We start from the raw sequence: 15,504 nt of genomic DNA, 5'->3' as shown, positions 1-15,504 counted from the left end.
TTCACTTTTCACTTTCACACATTGGAGAAGGAAATGGCAACCCACTCCAGTGTTCTTGCCTGGAGAGTCCCAGGGATGGGGGAGCTTGGGGCGCTGCCATCTATGGGGTTGCACAGACTCAGACACGACTGAAACGACTTAGCAGCAGCAAATTTAAAATTGAGCAGACAGTTTCCCTATTATCAATATTTTGTGTTAGTGTGATGTATTTGTTATAATTAATGAACCATTATTATTAATAACTGAAGTCCAGGTTCATTATTCTGTGTTGTACAGTTCCATGGTCCAACAAAAATATAATATCATGTATCTTCCCAATATCGGACAGAATACTTTCACTCACCCTAAAAATCCCCAGTGCTCTACATGTTTATCCCTCTCAAACTCCTCTGTCCGAAACTCCTGGCTACATCTTTTCATATGCTTATTTGCCATCTGTGTGTCTTCTTTGGTAGGATCTTTATCCGTATCTTTTGCTCATTTTTTAACTGGGTTATTTTCTTGTTGAATTTTAAAAGAGTCCTTCGTATATTTTGTATACAAGTCTTTTGTCAAATCTGTTTTATAAATATTTTTTTCGTGTTCTCAGGCTTGTCTCCTCTTAAACCATGGCCTCCCCAAAACAGGAAGTTCATTTTGAATAAAATCCAACTTACACTTTTTTCTTGGATGGACTGTGCTTATGGTGTTATATGTAAAAACTCGTTACCAAGCCCAGGGTTTGATTAATGATTTGAGATTATATAATAGAAATAGATGGGGAAACAGTGTCAGACTTTATTTTGGGGGCCTCCAAAATGACTGCAGATGATGATTGTAGCCATGAAATTAAAAGACGCTTACTCCTTGGAAGGAAAGTTACGACCAACCTAGATAGTATATTGAAAAGCAGAGACATTACTTTGCCAACAAAGGTCCATCTAGTCAAGGCTGTGGTTTTTCCAGTGGTCATGTATGGATGTGAGAGTTGGACTGTGAAGAAAGCTGAGCACCAAAGAATTGATGCTTTTGAACTGTGGTGTTGGAGAAGACTCTTGAGAGTCCCTTGGACTGCAAGGAGATCCAACCAGTCCATCCTAAAGGAGATCAGTCCTGGGTGTTCATTGGAAGGACCGATGCTGAGGCTGAAACTCCAGTACTTTGGCCACCTCATGTGAAGAGTTGACTCATTTGAAAAGACCCTGATGCTGGGAGGGATGGGAGCAGAAGGAGAAGGGGACGACAGAGGATGAGATGGCTAGATGACATCATGGACTCAGACATGAGTTTGGGTAAACTCCGGAAGTTGATGATGGACAGGGAGGCCTGACGTGCTGTGATTCATGGGGTTGCAAAGAGTCGGACACGACTGAGCGACTGAACTGAACTGAACTGAAAGAATAAATAATTTATTGTTAATTTCTAAGGTTAACGTTTTTTTTCTTCTAGACTCCTTTCTACGAAACCGTTCCAGTTCTGACCATGAAGCTACAGCCATGATGAAAGCTCAGTTTATGAGTCTCTGGGATGGATTGGATACTGATCATAGCTGCCAGGTATTAGAAATCTGCCGTATTTTGTGTTATTGTTGATGGTGGTAGAAAATGTGTCCAGTTGTTTGTTAAGCTTTTTTACAATTTTTTTTCATAAATTATACTTATCCATAAATGGTGAGAATCTGAAAGAGTATGATTTGTTTATGTCTTCATCCATTTTGCTGCTGCTAAGTCGCTTCAGTCGTGTCCGACTCTGTGCGACCCCATAGGCCACAGCCCACCAGGCTCCCCTGTCCCTGGGATTCTCCAGGCAAGAACACTGGAGTGGGTTGCCATTTCCTTCTCCAATGCATGAAAGTGAAAAATGAAAGTGAAGTCGCTCAGTCGTGCCCAACTCTTAGCAACCCCATGGACTGCAGCCTACCAGGCTCCTCCGTTCATGTGATTTTCCAGGCAAGAGTACTGGAGTGGGGTGCTGTTGCCTTTTCCCTCATCCATTGAGGGCTTCATAATTAATAAAATGTTAAAAAAGATTTCCCAAATGCCCAAAACAAATACAACAGAAGAGAGAAAAACCAGGTATTATGTCACAGAAAAGGAAGTGACTAGCTCTGAGTATTCTGTACATTTCTTTTGACTCTTACCCTAAGTCCTTCTAGTCTTTACTCTCAGTTCTTCTGTCACTTAATTTTTTTGTATAATAGTGTAGTAACCCCAAACTCTGTTATCCCTCTCCCACACTTCTCCCTTTTGGTATCCTTAAGTTTGTTTTCTATGTTCTGTCAATCGGCTTCTGTTGCAGATTCCACATAGAAGTGACATCATGTGATATTTGTCGTTCTGTCTGAAATACTTCATTTAGTATGATAATCTCTAGATCTGTATTGCTGCAGTTGTCATTATTTTATTCCTTTTTATGGCTGAGTAATAGTCCATTGTATGTATGTACCACATCTTCTTTATCCATTCCTCTGCTGTTGTTAAGTCGCTCAGCCATGTCCAACTCTTTGTGACCCCTTGGATTGTAGCACGCCAGGCTTCCCTGTCTATCACTATCTCCCGGAGTTTGCTCAAACTCATGTCCACTAATGTATCTTGTTAATGTATCTTGAGTCAGTGATATTATCTAGCCATCTCTTCCTCTGCTGCCCCCTTCTCCAGTGCTTTCCAACGAATCAGCTCTTTGCATCAAGTGGCCAAAGTGTTGAAGCTTCAACTTCAGCATCAGTCCGCCCAATGAATATTCAGGGTTGATCTCTAGGAATGACTGGTTTGATCTGCTTGCAGTCCAAGGGACTCTCAGGAGTCTTCTCCAGTACCGTAATTCAAAAGCATCAGTTCTTTGGTGCCCAGCCTTCTTTGTAGTCCAACTCTCACATCCACACGTAACTACTGGAAAAACCATATCTTTGACTGTCTGGACTTTTGTCGGCAAAGTGATGTCTCTGCTTTTTAATATGTTGTCTAGGTTTGTTATGGCTTTTCTTCCAAGGAGCAAGTGTCTTAATTTCATGGCTGCTATCACTGTCCATAGTGATTTTGGAGCCCAAGAAAAGAAAACTTGTCACTGGTTCCACTTTTTCCCCTTCTATTTGAAATGAAGTCATGCAACCAGGTGCCATGATCATAGTTTTTTGAATGATGAGGTTAAGCCAGCTCCTCTTTCACCCTCATGAAGAGACTCTAGTTCCTCTTTGCTTTCTGCCATTAGAGTGATATTATCTGCATATCTGAGGTTGTTGATATTTCTCCTGGCAGTCTTGATTCCAGCTTGTGATTCATGCAGCCCGACATTTCACATTATGTACTCTGCATATAACTTAAATATCCATGGTGACAATGTACAGCCTTGATATACTCCCTTTCCAAGTTTGAATCAGTCTGTTGTTCTCTCATTGGGCGTTTAGGTTGCTTCCATGTCTTGGCTATTGTAAATAGTCCTTCTGTGATCATTGGGGTTAATGTATCTTGTGAAATTATGGTTTTCTCCAGATATATGCCCACTAGTGGGAATGCTGGATCATATGTTAGCTCTATTTTTAGTTTTTAAGGAACCTCTGTACTGCTCTCCTTAGTGGCTGCACCGAATTATATTCCCACCAACAGTGTAGGAGCATTCCCTTTTCTGTACACCCTCTCCAGCATTGATTGATTATAGATTTTTTGATGATGGCCATTCTGACCCATGTAAGTGATAGATACCTCATTGTAGTTTTGATTGCCATTTCTTAAATAATTAGCGATCTTGAGCATCTTTTTGTGTGCTTATTGGCCATCGGTATGTCTTCTTTAGAGAAATGTCTACTTAGGTCTTCTGCCCATTTTTTTTATCAGGTTGTTTATTATTTTGATATTAAACTACATAAGCTGTTTGTTTATTTTGGAAATTAATAATTGGGTCCCATGTGTTTATTTTTGTTTTTATTTTCATTAGTCTTGGAGGTGGATCCAAAAACTGCTGTAGTTTATGTCAGTGTTCTGCCTATGTTTTTCTCTAAGAGTTTTATGCATCTGGTTCTTTAATCCATTTTGAGTTTATTTTTGTGTATAGTGTTAGAGAATGTTCTCATTCCATTCTTCTACATGAAGCTGTCCAGTTTTCCCAGCACCACTTATTGAAGAGACTGTCTTTTCTCCATTGTGTATTCTTGCTTCCTTTGTTGTAGATTAATTGATCATAGGTGTGTGGATTTATTTCTGAGCTTTCTGTCCTGTTCCATTGATCTATAAATCTGTCTTTGTGCCAGTAACATACTGTTTTGATCACTGTAGCTGTTTATGTTCATATGTTTATATGTGTAAGTTTCTGTGTCTTACCAAGAACCAAGGCTTGACTCTGCTGAGTAGGTTTCCTTATTTTTCACCATGTTTCTCAGGTGATAGTACTTGATGAGTCCAGCTTTATGTAGAATGCTCTCATGAGGCCCTCTAGCCTGTCAGATGTCCAGCACACCCCACTGTCTAAGATCTGTTCACATCCATGTTATGCAGTCAACTTCTGCCCCTGCTTACCTCCATTATATGGATAAGCTTTACTGATAAATAAACCTGTCAGTTTAATTCCTTTACTTTTTTGCAGACTTATTGTTTAATTTGAGGTTTTCTTTTTAATACCTTATTATTAATTTTTACATCTTTTGTAGCCAGAGTTTAAGGATATCCTTTGTCACATTACCACAGATCAAAAGTCCTGAGACATAATTCTCAGGAAGAAAATTAAGCCTCATATCCTCCTTCTACGTCACTTTTGTTAATCGCTCGGTCATGTCCAACTCTTTGTGACCCTATCAACTCCTATAGGGAGTAGCTATAGGCTACTCCTATAGTCCCCCAGGCTCCTCTTTCCATGAAATTCTACAGGCAAGAATACTGGAGTGGGTTGCTAGTTTCTTCTCCAGGAGATCTGCCCAACCCAGGGTTTGAACCTGGGTCTCCTGCATTGTAGGCAGATTCTTTACCATCTGAGCCACCAGGAAAGTCCCTTTTATGAAAATATAATTTCATTTTGAAGAAATTGCCTTTAGTGTTGGATGATTAGAGAAGAAAGCACAACAGAGATAAATGTAGGTGAATTAATAGAAATGATTTTTATTAATAATTGGTTCTGGTAAATCTATTCAATGAGATTGGTGTGCAGGTTTCCAAAAACTAATTATCTCCTAAGCAATAGTATTTATAATATGCAGAGAATTGACTAGTTAGTGCCTGTAAGAGAAAATAATTTAATATTATATCTTATCAGAGTATAGTTTTAAAACCAAGGAAATAATAATATCTGAATGAAGTATACTTCAGAGCTGCTTCATCCAAAGCCCCATGGTGGGGTTCTTGCCACAGAGGAAACTGAAATAGTTGCATGACCCCATTAAGCCTGTCACTGCTACTGGAAATCCAAGTTGGCTGATGACATATTCCTCTTGAAATACATGAGACACAAAAGCTAACATTGTTTTTAGGGGATTAATTGACATAGTTCAACTTTTGAGATGTATATTTAGATCTGATTGTTTTAAATGTAAAATAATTTTTAAAAATTTTTTAATATTTTGTTTTAAAGATTTTTTTAAAATCGTCAGTTCAGTCTTAACTAATACCTAAAATGTGCGTTAATTTTGCTACATAAATACAAAAAAATTACTGTTGCTTCCCATTTTTAATTTTAGCTTATCTGCACTAGAGTTAATATATATGTAAATGTTATCAGTTTTGCCACTTAAAATTTGCTTCTTTAAGTAATGTCGGTCACTCTTGCTTTGCTTATTCATCATGGATATCTGTTGTTACCTTACATGTATTCATTAGACCATGTTGTGCTAAACTGTCTGTATTCCTTGATCCTAATTTTTAGGGTTTACTCTTTCATAGTGGGCTTTTGTGTTAGGCTGTTTGTTTACCTAGAATATTTCTCAAATTTCAGCCCCCTTTTGAGTTTTTTCTCGGTACTTCCTCAACCACAATGGTTTTTGTGATTCTCAACCTAATAGAGTCCATCTTCAACAAGCTTCCATGTCACTTAGAGTCTCTCTTTCAATATCTTATGAATACTCTATCTCAGAACGTACTTAATGTTGATATTTGCTCGTATAAAAAACGAACTCATTTGATCACTTCTAAAGATAAATTTTGTTTTACATTGGGTAGAAATTTTCCTTATTAGTTTTATAGAGTTGTAGAAAGTCAATAAAGAGAAACAGGTAAGAGCATTAATATTTTGACTTGAGGACCAGTTAAACCAACTATAAAATTGTATTATGTTTTGGAACTTTTTCTCAAATTTGTATTTATATTTTTTCCCTGTAGATGGCAGTCTCTCCTGGTTAATTGAAAGTAATTTGGCTGTTGAGTGACATTTAATGTAAAGAGTAGAAGTAGAATATAAAACTTAGTGGATTTTTCAACGTGTTCTGGAGTTAGATTTCAGACTATTTCAAAAACCTAAGACATCTCAGGCTGAAATAAAAGTTTTCATTAGAATACCAATGAATTTCATTTTAGAGAGCAGAGGTATATGTTTATTGTATTATACAGAAATATCAATAATAGTAATATTGAAGCCCTTCAGAAATTACATTGTTTTGTGTATCTTTGTCTTTATTCTTGTTGATTTTTCATCTCTATATCCTTTATACATAAGTGGCATAGACTCAGAGGCTGGTAGGGCCGCCAGCAATTTTTTTTTCTTTTCTATTTTTTTAATATTCTACCCAGCATTTTGATGTCTGCTTTTATTTTGTTGCCCTTGTGTAAAGTTGGATTGCTTGAGGTTCTATTATTATTAAGAAGATTCTACCTGCAGTGCTGATAGTACCATGAAATGATGGTGTGAACTCTAGAGGAAAAAATACACAGTATGTATATTACTATTACCAGAATCCTCAGACTCTGGTAGGGAAACGATTCTCTCCTTAATATTATTAAAGGACTTGAATTATTCTGTCACATATACTGCCAAGCTGTTATAACATAAATAGCTTTCAGTTATTCAACATGTAGCGATCAAGTGACCATATTTTGCAAAATACAGGAGGTTTTTTTAAATTTTTATAATTCCTTCATAACTGAATAGTATATTTTTTTAGTTACTAGAAGTCTGGTGAAATGCAACAGTCTTACCAGCTCTGCTATCATTTGATCTATTTAGGATTAACTTTGATTTGTGTCTATAAATATTTGAGTAATACTGGATTAAAACAGATTTCTTATAGAAGATTTAGTATAAGCCCCACTTAATTTTCTATATCTTCTAAGCCCTAGTAGTAACAACTTAAAAGGAGTATTACTGGTATATTTAATAGCTTTGTTTTCTTTATATATTTAGGTCATCGTGATGGGAGCTACTAATCGTCCTCAGGATCTGGATTCAGCTATAATGAGGAGAATGCCCACGAGATTCCATATCAACCAGCCTGTAAGTGGGTTTGATTGATATTATGAACAGTTATATATTCATTTTTTGCAGATCTTTATCTGCGATTTCAGGAAGGGAATGATTAAAAAATAAGACTTATTATTTATCACAGGCAGGGAAGGAATAGAGCAAGAACCCCATAATTACTGGTGTCCTTTCTACTCCTTTTCTTGCCTTTGTACTGTGTCTGAGATCAGTGTTGTTTACGTCTGTATACATTTGCGTCTCTTCAGTGTATAGAATTACCTCAAGTTTCCCTAGACATGTTAGTGATTTTCTTTAGAATGTAGCAAGAAAATGTAAATTATCGATTTGTTTTAGGATAGGATGAAATTAGGGGTTTTAGGGTTAAAGAACTGTTCTGTTCAGAAGGCTGGACAGGGAGAACATCTGCTATTTATTTGATTAATTATTAGTAGTTGCAATTGGTGCTTTCCTCTGACAGGATTAATGAGTAACCAGTAAGTACGATATTGCACTTTAATATAAGAATGAAAATCTGAGATTGGTGTTGATCCAGTTGTAACTTACAGCACTCTTTTTTGCTGGTTAAAAGTACCCTCAAGTAGAGGATGATAACTTGCTGATACTCTGTTACACAGAATCCCCAAATCTTGAGTTTTGTCTGCTTTTAGATTAAAAAAGAAAAAACAAACAGGGTTAGTACTAGACTGTGCAGCATGCAAACATCATGTTACACGGATCGCTGTTTAGAACTTCCACTGTCACTCCTTTCAAATTTAAAATCTCTGGCCGGAAACTTTTACCCGATTTTATATTCTTTAACCTAACAGTTTGTCTCTGTAAACATGGTTATCTAAAATTGGTAGTTGTGATCTCTGTAAAATTACTCTGGTCGACTGTTTGCTACAGCTACAGCCTCTGATTCCTCTGGAGGGTATACATTTACTTAGGCAGTCTATTAGAGAATTTACCTGATAATTCAGTGGAGAGATTTTTTAATGTGATACGGGAGACTGGAAAATTTGATTAATATTTATTGAGCTTGTATGTCAGATACCCACTAGGTTCTGATGAATAGAACATGGCCCCTGCCCTAAAAGAACTCTGTATTGCAGGGGGAGCCAGACACAAAAATAAATAATGCAATATGTACTTTACAAAGATATGTGTAACCAACTGCAAGGACCTGAGGTGATGATGAAAACTAATAATTCTATCCGAGGAGTTAGTGCAACTTACAGAATCCAGCTGGGCTTGAAGGATGAAGGATGGTAGGAACTGACTCATTTGAAAAGATCCTGATGCTAGGAAAGATTGAAGGCGGGAGGAGAAGGGGACGACAGAGGATGACATGGCTGGATGGCATCACCGACTCGATGGACATGAGTTTGGGTGAACTCCAGGAGTTGGTGATGGACAGGGAGGCCTGGTGTGCTGAGGTTCATGGGTTGCAAAGAGTCGAACACGACTGAGCGACTGAACTGAACTGAATTGAAGCAAGGAAATGCTGTTTTGCCACAGTGAACAAAGGCAAGGAGGTGTGGAAGCCCATATTTAATGGAGACTTTTGCGGATATTCAGTTACAAGGCGCCAAGGAAAATCAGTGGTTATGAGCGGAAAGGGTTGACTGCTGAAGATTTAGATGACCTTTATATGCTTCATACAAGATATGTGATTTTATTACCAGAACATCAGAATATTTTTAGAAATAATTAGTTCACTTCAGTGGTTCTGAAAATAAAGATTACATTGATAGAATCTCTGCTTGTAGTCTAATAGCAAACAAAGGGTTTTGATGTACGGTAGTAGAATAGAACATAGGGTACAACAGCCTGTAAAGTAGCCCTTGCTAAAGTTGTAAGTTTAATATATTTATTGTGTGAGTTCAGAATGGGTTGTGTAACACATTTTATCAAGTTTGTCATAAATTTGTATACTGTTAATGCAGAAACTAGGATTTTTTAATCTCCCTTGCATTCTGTTTTTAGTGAACACACACACATTTTATAGGGTGATTTTTTTCTTATGCATAACTGTGATATCAAAGTATATGATAAACCTTACCTTAAAATTCCTTTCCAAGTTAAATGTTGATTAACAGCAAGTACTTATTGGTGGTCACATAACATACCAAATTAACCTTTATACTTAACACAGTTGAGTTACAGAAATAGCAGTTTGGTTTGGTTTTGATTTTCACATCATTTAATTTGATACTCCTGGTAACTGGCTCTCCTTTTTTTTTTTTTTTTTAGCAGTTGTGGGAATAGGCAGGAAGAGTTCACCCACAATAATTTTTAAAAGCATTTGTATTTACTATATATGTAAGATATTCTTTTCAGAGAAGGCAATGGCACCCCACTCCAGTACTCTTGCCTGGAAAATCCCATGGATGGAGGAGCCTGGTGGGCTGCAGTCCATGGGGTCGCTAAGAGTCAGACACGACTGAGCGACTTCACTTTCACTTTTCACTTTCATGCACTGGAGAAGGAAATGGCAACCCACTCCAGTGTTCTTGCCTGGAGAATCCCAGGGATGGGGAGCCTGGTGGGCTGCCGTCTATGGGGTCGCACAGAATCAGACACGACTGAAGCGACTTAGCAGCAGCAAGATATTCTTTGAAAAACTCCTGTTCCTAGTACAGTATTAGGCAGCATCACTGGAGGCAAAAGCATACAAGCATATAAAGAAATACACTATCAACACTAAATAAAATTCACTAACACAAATCAGTGGACATGAAAGTTACATGTTGAGTGGAAGAACCAAGCAGGTGTTCTTGCCATCTCATCCAGTTACTGGTAAAAATTTTATGGCAGTAATGAGTTTTCAAAAGTTTCTTAAATGTAGAAAAGGAGATTTGCAGAGCTATAGAGGAAAGACATTGGTCATTCATTTCAAGGCATGTGCTAGGCACTGGGGATTCAGAATAAGAAGTTACAGTTCAGTACAAGAACCATAAATGATTAGTCTAGAGTCTAGAATTAGACCTTGCTTTAGTCAAAAGTTTCCATGACCTGTCAGAGTTTCTGTCATTTCCTGTAGGTATTGGGTAGTTTACAAGGAAAGGAAGAAATAGTAGGAAAATTAGTTGATCCTTATTTTTTTAATGCTAATTGAGAATTATCCTGCTTTTAGGCTCTGAAACAAAGAGAAGCAATCCTGAAACTCATCTTGAAAAATGAAAATGTAAGTAGAAAATTACAGTTTTTCCCCATCCTATAAATAAAGAAAAAATTATGTTCATAAAATCATTTTAGAAATGAAAAAGGAACCTGAGAATAATATAGTTTTGAACTTGTAAATTACTGTAGAACTCTTGGCTGCTTGTATAACTCAATCACCATGGCATATTTGAACTAATTAAAGATAATTAAAGGCTTTTTAAATAACCTTGTGTTTTCATATCTGTAGATTAAAATCCTCTGATATTTTTCAGACCAGTTTCAAGTTTTATACATTTGTTTTTGCAGAGAAGTATGGGGAGGTTTTGTTTTTCATTTAATTGGAATACTTTTTGAAGTTGAAAATTAGAATTAAAAATATATGATAATCATAATCTTTAATAATTTAAGGTTTTTAAAAATAGTGCAGTCACATGTTTCAAAAGTTAAAATACATATATTAAATGATATACAGGGAAAAGTCTCATTTCTCTCATGTTTCTTATGTATCCTTTCAGATGGCATTATGCCTATACAAGCAAATTAGAATATACTATTACTCCTCTCGCCTTTTCTACATAAGCCACATTAATAAAGCTTATCCAGTGTTCTGTGTGTTGCCTTTTTTCACTTAGTCTTTGAGATTCCATAGTAGCCTATGGTTTCCTCATTCTGTTCTCTTTTTTTCCTTTGCACTGCATAGGGTCCATCGCATGGGTATACTATAGTTTCTTTAATCAGTGCCGCACTGAAGGACGTTTGGGTTGATTCTGGTCTTTCACTCTTACAAAAATGGTGCATCGAATAACCTTGTACATGTGTCATTTGGCACTTGTGCCAGAAACATTAGTGGGGTGAATTTCCTAGAAAAAAAGTTACTAGATCAAAGCGTATCGGAGAAGGCAGTGGCACCCCACTCCAGTACTCTTGCCTGGAGAATCCCATGGATGGAGAAGCCTGGTGGGCTACAGTCCATGGGGTCGCTAAGAGTCAGACACAACGGAGCAACTTCACTTTCACTTTTCACTTTGATCCATTGGAGAAGGAAATGGCAACCCACTCCAGTGTTCTCGCCTGGAGAATCCCAGGGACAGTGGAGCCTGGTGGGCTGCTGGCTATGGAGTCGGGTCATACAGAGTCGGACATGACTGAAGTGACTTAGCAGCAGCAGCAGCAGATCAAAGAGTATGATATTTATAATTTTGGTGTGGCTGTACTAAGTTAATTCAGTCATGTCCAGCTCTTTGCGACCCTATGGACTATAGCCTGCCAGGCTCCTCTGTCCATGGGATTCTCCAGGCATGGATGCCCTCCTGCAGGGAATCTTCATGACCCAGGGATTGAACCCACATCTCTTATGTCTCCTGCATTGGCAAGTGGGTTCTTTACCACTAGCACCACCTGGGAAGCACTTATAATTTTGGTAGTGGTTGCCAAATTTCTTCATGCCAATTTACTCTTTTATGCCAGCGGTGTTAGATAGAGTGCCTCATGCCCTGTAGCCTTGCCAGCAAATGTTATGGAACTTTGTGCCAACATAATAGGACATTCTGCCTTTTTAAACTGTAGTGTCTTTGGAAATTCTTTTAGAATTAGGTTTGTCATTGGTACAGGGAATTTTTAGCATTCAGTTTCTTACTCATGAAAGTACAGGAGGTGAGTCTTTAGTCAGTTTTATGACGCAGAATATGAATGCTCTCTGGATAATTGCTGACATAGGAATGTCTGATTTCCTACTAGCTGCTATTACTGTGCTGGAGGCATATTGTTTAATAGAATATGAAAAAAAATTAATTGTGCTAAAAGATGCTTCAAATCAGTAGCACACAAATTAATTTAATAAGATGAGCACTATCATGCTTATTCATCCCTGAGTAGAATTAGAGTTTTTGATGCAAACATACAAATAGACTTATATTTTGAGTTTTTTCTTCTCTGAAGAAAAAAATGAAGCTTTTGTAATGATACTGTTTTCCAGTCTTTCACATTCCTTATTGATAGATCCTTAATACAGCTCACTCTTTTAAAAAAGATATACTGGTTCTGGCTTAATGTTAAGTATGAAAGAATTAGAACTAATAACATTATACCTAATAAAGTATCACATCTGACACTACAGTAAGAATGTTGTTGTTTTTTTCCCCCATACAGACTAACCTGAATGTATATATTTTCTGTAACAGTGGAAATTTAAGAATCTTGGGTTTAGAAGAGACACTTGAGGACTCCATTCTGGCTTGACCATTTCCTACTGTGTGACCTTGGGCAAATACCACTAGCATCTCTATGCCTCATTTTCTCACTCAGAAATTGAAGATGTCAACAATCTCATAGAATTGGTTTGATAATTTATATTAAATGTGTGTGTGAATATATATGTATATATAAGATGCTTGGATTACCATACAGTGGACAGCCAGTGTTCAAGCTATTTTGGCAGTTCATTAATTTATTATATATCCTGTTTTGCTCCTATTATTCAAAACCTTTTTTAACTTGGGAATTTCCTTCATACTTGCCTAATGAAAATAATTCTCACTACATGGTTTGTCTAGAACCATGATCTTAAAAAGGGCTACTTCTACAGTGCTTACTGTGTGCCACGTATTGTGGTGATACATAGTTTTATTTAATCCTCATTTTAAGCAGTGCATATTAATACCATTTTACACTTGCGGAAGCCAAAATCCTGAGAAGTTACATAATAAGTTACACAGGTTTACATAGAGTAGTGAGAGAGCCTTTCTTTTAACCTTTATGGAAGGCTATGTTAGTAATCTTACTCTCTCAGTGAATGGAATCTTCTTCTTCTTATTTTCTTATGTTTGTTCTGCTCATCTTTGTGGCATTTTCACCCTGCCATGAACAAGATTTGTGAGTGGTGAGAGCATAGTGTGGCTCAGCAAAGGAGTGGGCAAAGGATGGGGTGGAGGTACTGATTGTTTGAAGGAGGAAGACAACTAATATTTAACATCTCAAAGAATAATTTGGAAGGTCCTTTGTTGTAAACACATACACAGATAACTTTAAATCTAGCACCTGAACTTAAAAGGTTGATCTTGACATATTTTGCTTCACACACCCCCTCCCCTCTCTCTCCACCCTACACCATCATTGGTAGCGTGCTGTGGAGAGCTCTCAGCACTATCCTGAAGTTGGTAGTGTATACTTCCATAAATATGTGTGGATAGATACATAATTCATGTATAGGTATAGTTGTATAGTTTTTTTTTTTTCTTCCTCACTTTTACAAACTATAGAGAAACTACATCCTGATATGTCTGATTTCTTAAGTACACATGTAAAAAAGAATTCCTGAGACACACAAAAAAGTTAAACTGCAAAGTTAGAAAAGTCTGACTGTAATCAGACTTAAGACTTCTAGAAGTATGACAAGATAAAATGAACAAAGTGAAAGGACAGGCCACCGGGGAAATACTTGCAACCCTGTAACCAACAGGAGACTAATGTCCTAAGTACACAGAACTCTTGTAATCAGGTTGTCAACTTGTGCGTTTGTAGAGCGCATCACGGATCTAGCTATTACTATAACTAGCCCTAGGAGCTCACGCTCTGATGTATCAGTACGTGAGATGTTAAGTGACAAACCTCCCAGTGTTATTGTAGATTTGTCCGTTTGTTATATTTTTATGGTGAATTATTTTTTATCATTATGTAATGATTTGCTTGTGTTTGTGGTGATTGTTGATAAATTTGGATTCATTCTTTCTTATTTTAGTGCTTTCCATTTATTGAGCCTTTTTTCTCCTTGGACTCCCCGCACCCTCACCCCACCCAGACCATCCGCTCCCACCTTCCAGTTCCCTTACCTCTGCCCCAGGCCTTCATTCTCAGTGTTGCTCTTGTGTTCCTCATTCTTTTCCCCTCTTCCTCTAGTCACTTGGAAGTTACACGTTCTTTTTTAGTGCTACTTAGTTCTCTAGGTGCCTGCATACTAAGTCTCTTCATTCATGTCTGACTCTGTAAGACCCTTGCCAGGCTTCTTTGTCCATGGGACTCTCCAGGCAAGAATACTGGAGTGGGTTTCCTTGCCCTCCTCCAGGGAATCCTCCCAACCCAAGGATCAAACCCACGTCTCTTATGGCTCCTGCAATGGCAGACAGGTTCTTTACCACGAGTGCCACCTGGGAAGCCCACTTAGTTTTCTACCCTTAATTAAATGATTATTATTACTGTTTATATATGAACTCATTTACATTTATCTGTATATAGTTTACCATTTTCCTTCACACCTCCCTTCTGGGTTCAGTTTTCTTTCTATCAGAGAGTGTATGAGTATGTGATTTCTCTCTACTTAATCTCCACATTTAGGAGTGAGAACACTGGCATGGGAAGTCCCAGTTGCAGAGTTAACAGTAGACTCCATGTCGTCTTACCTCCAAGCCTCTTCTTGTCCTTGTGCAGAGTTGCTACTCTTAACTTACACTGAGTTTTCCACAAAGACAAGTGGGAATTTAGTAACAGATAAAGATGGCATTTCATATCAACTTGGGGAAAATAAATGTTAAGACAAATGGTTAGCTAGGTAGGGGGAGAAACACAGCTGGATCTCCCTGCACAGTGTTCAAATGCTGGCTCTGTCTGTGGTGTGACGTTGGGCAATTTATTTAACCTCTACAGGTTTATCTGAAATTAAAAATGAGAATGCTTCCCTGACAGGATTAAATGAGCATAATCCATGTAAAGTACTTAGGACAGCAAATGACACATAAGAATCATTTATTACTGTTAGTTACTGTAATTAACTATTGACTTTCTCTTCTTAACCTTCTTATAAGCGTAATTATAAGTCTGTTATGTGCCCAGGAGGATCACTTTCTTAGCTTCACTATATAAGCTTAGTTGGGGAGCAAAACCATAGGTGCTTAATGAGTGTTGAGGAATTAGAATAGAATACCACAGCATGACAGTTCAAATGAGGGTTAGAGTGTGTCAGTGGAATATGATTTTCGTCATGGACTCAGGACTTAA

The 15,504-nt window shown here is 37.5% G+C and overlaps 1 protein-coding gene across 2 annotated transcripts in view; it reads left to right on the top strand.

Annotated features, from left to right (window-relative positions):
- ATAD1 (ATPase family AAA domain containing 1) overlaps positions 1-15,504 on the top strand; it is a 40,587-nt gene that overhangs the window by 21,248 nt on the left and 3,835 nt on the right. For both annotated transcript variants that reach the window (XM_086379242.1, XM_086379241.1), the window contains exons 6-8: positions 1,429-1,535; positions 7,294-7,383; positions 10,487-10,537. In XM_086379242.1, the coding sequence (XP_086235368.1) occupies positions 1,429-1,535; positions 7,294-7,383; positions 10,487-10,537 (248 nt within the window). The remainder of the gene's footprint in view (positions 1-1,428; positions 1,536-7,293; positions 7,384-10,486; positions 10,538-15,504) is intronic.

The sequence above is a fragment of the Bos grunniens genome, chromosome 26 (genome assembly GCF_055505025.1).
Source record: "Bos grunniens cultivar Pamir isolate PY7600 chromosome 26, Bosgru_T2T1.0, whole genome shotgun sequence".
Taxonomy (NCBI): Eukaryota; Metazoa; Chordata; class Mammalia; order Artiodactyla; family Bovidae; genus Bos; species Bos grunniens.
This window is presented reverse-complemented; position numbering and strand designations above follow the sequence as displayed.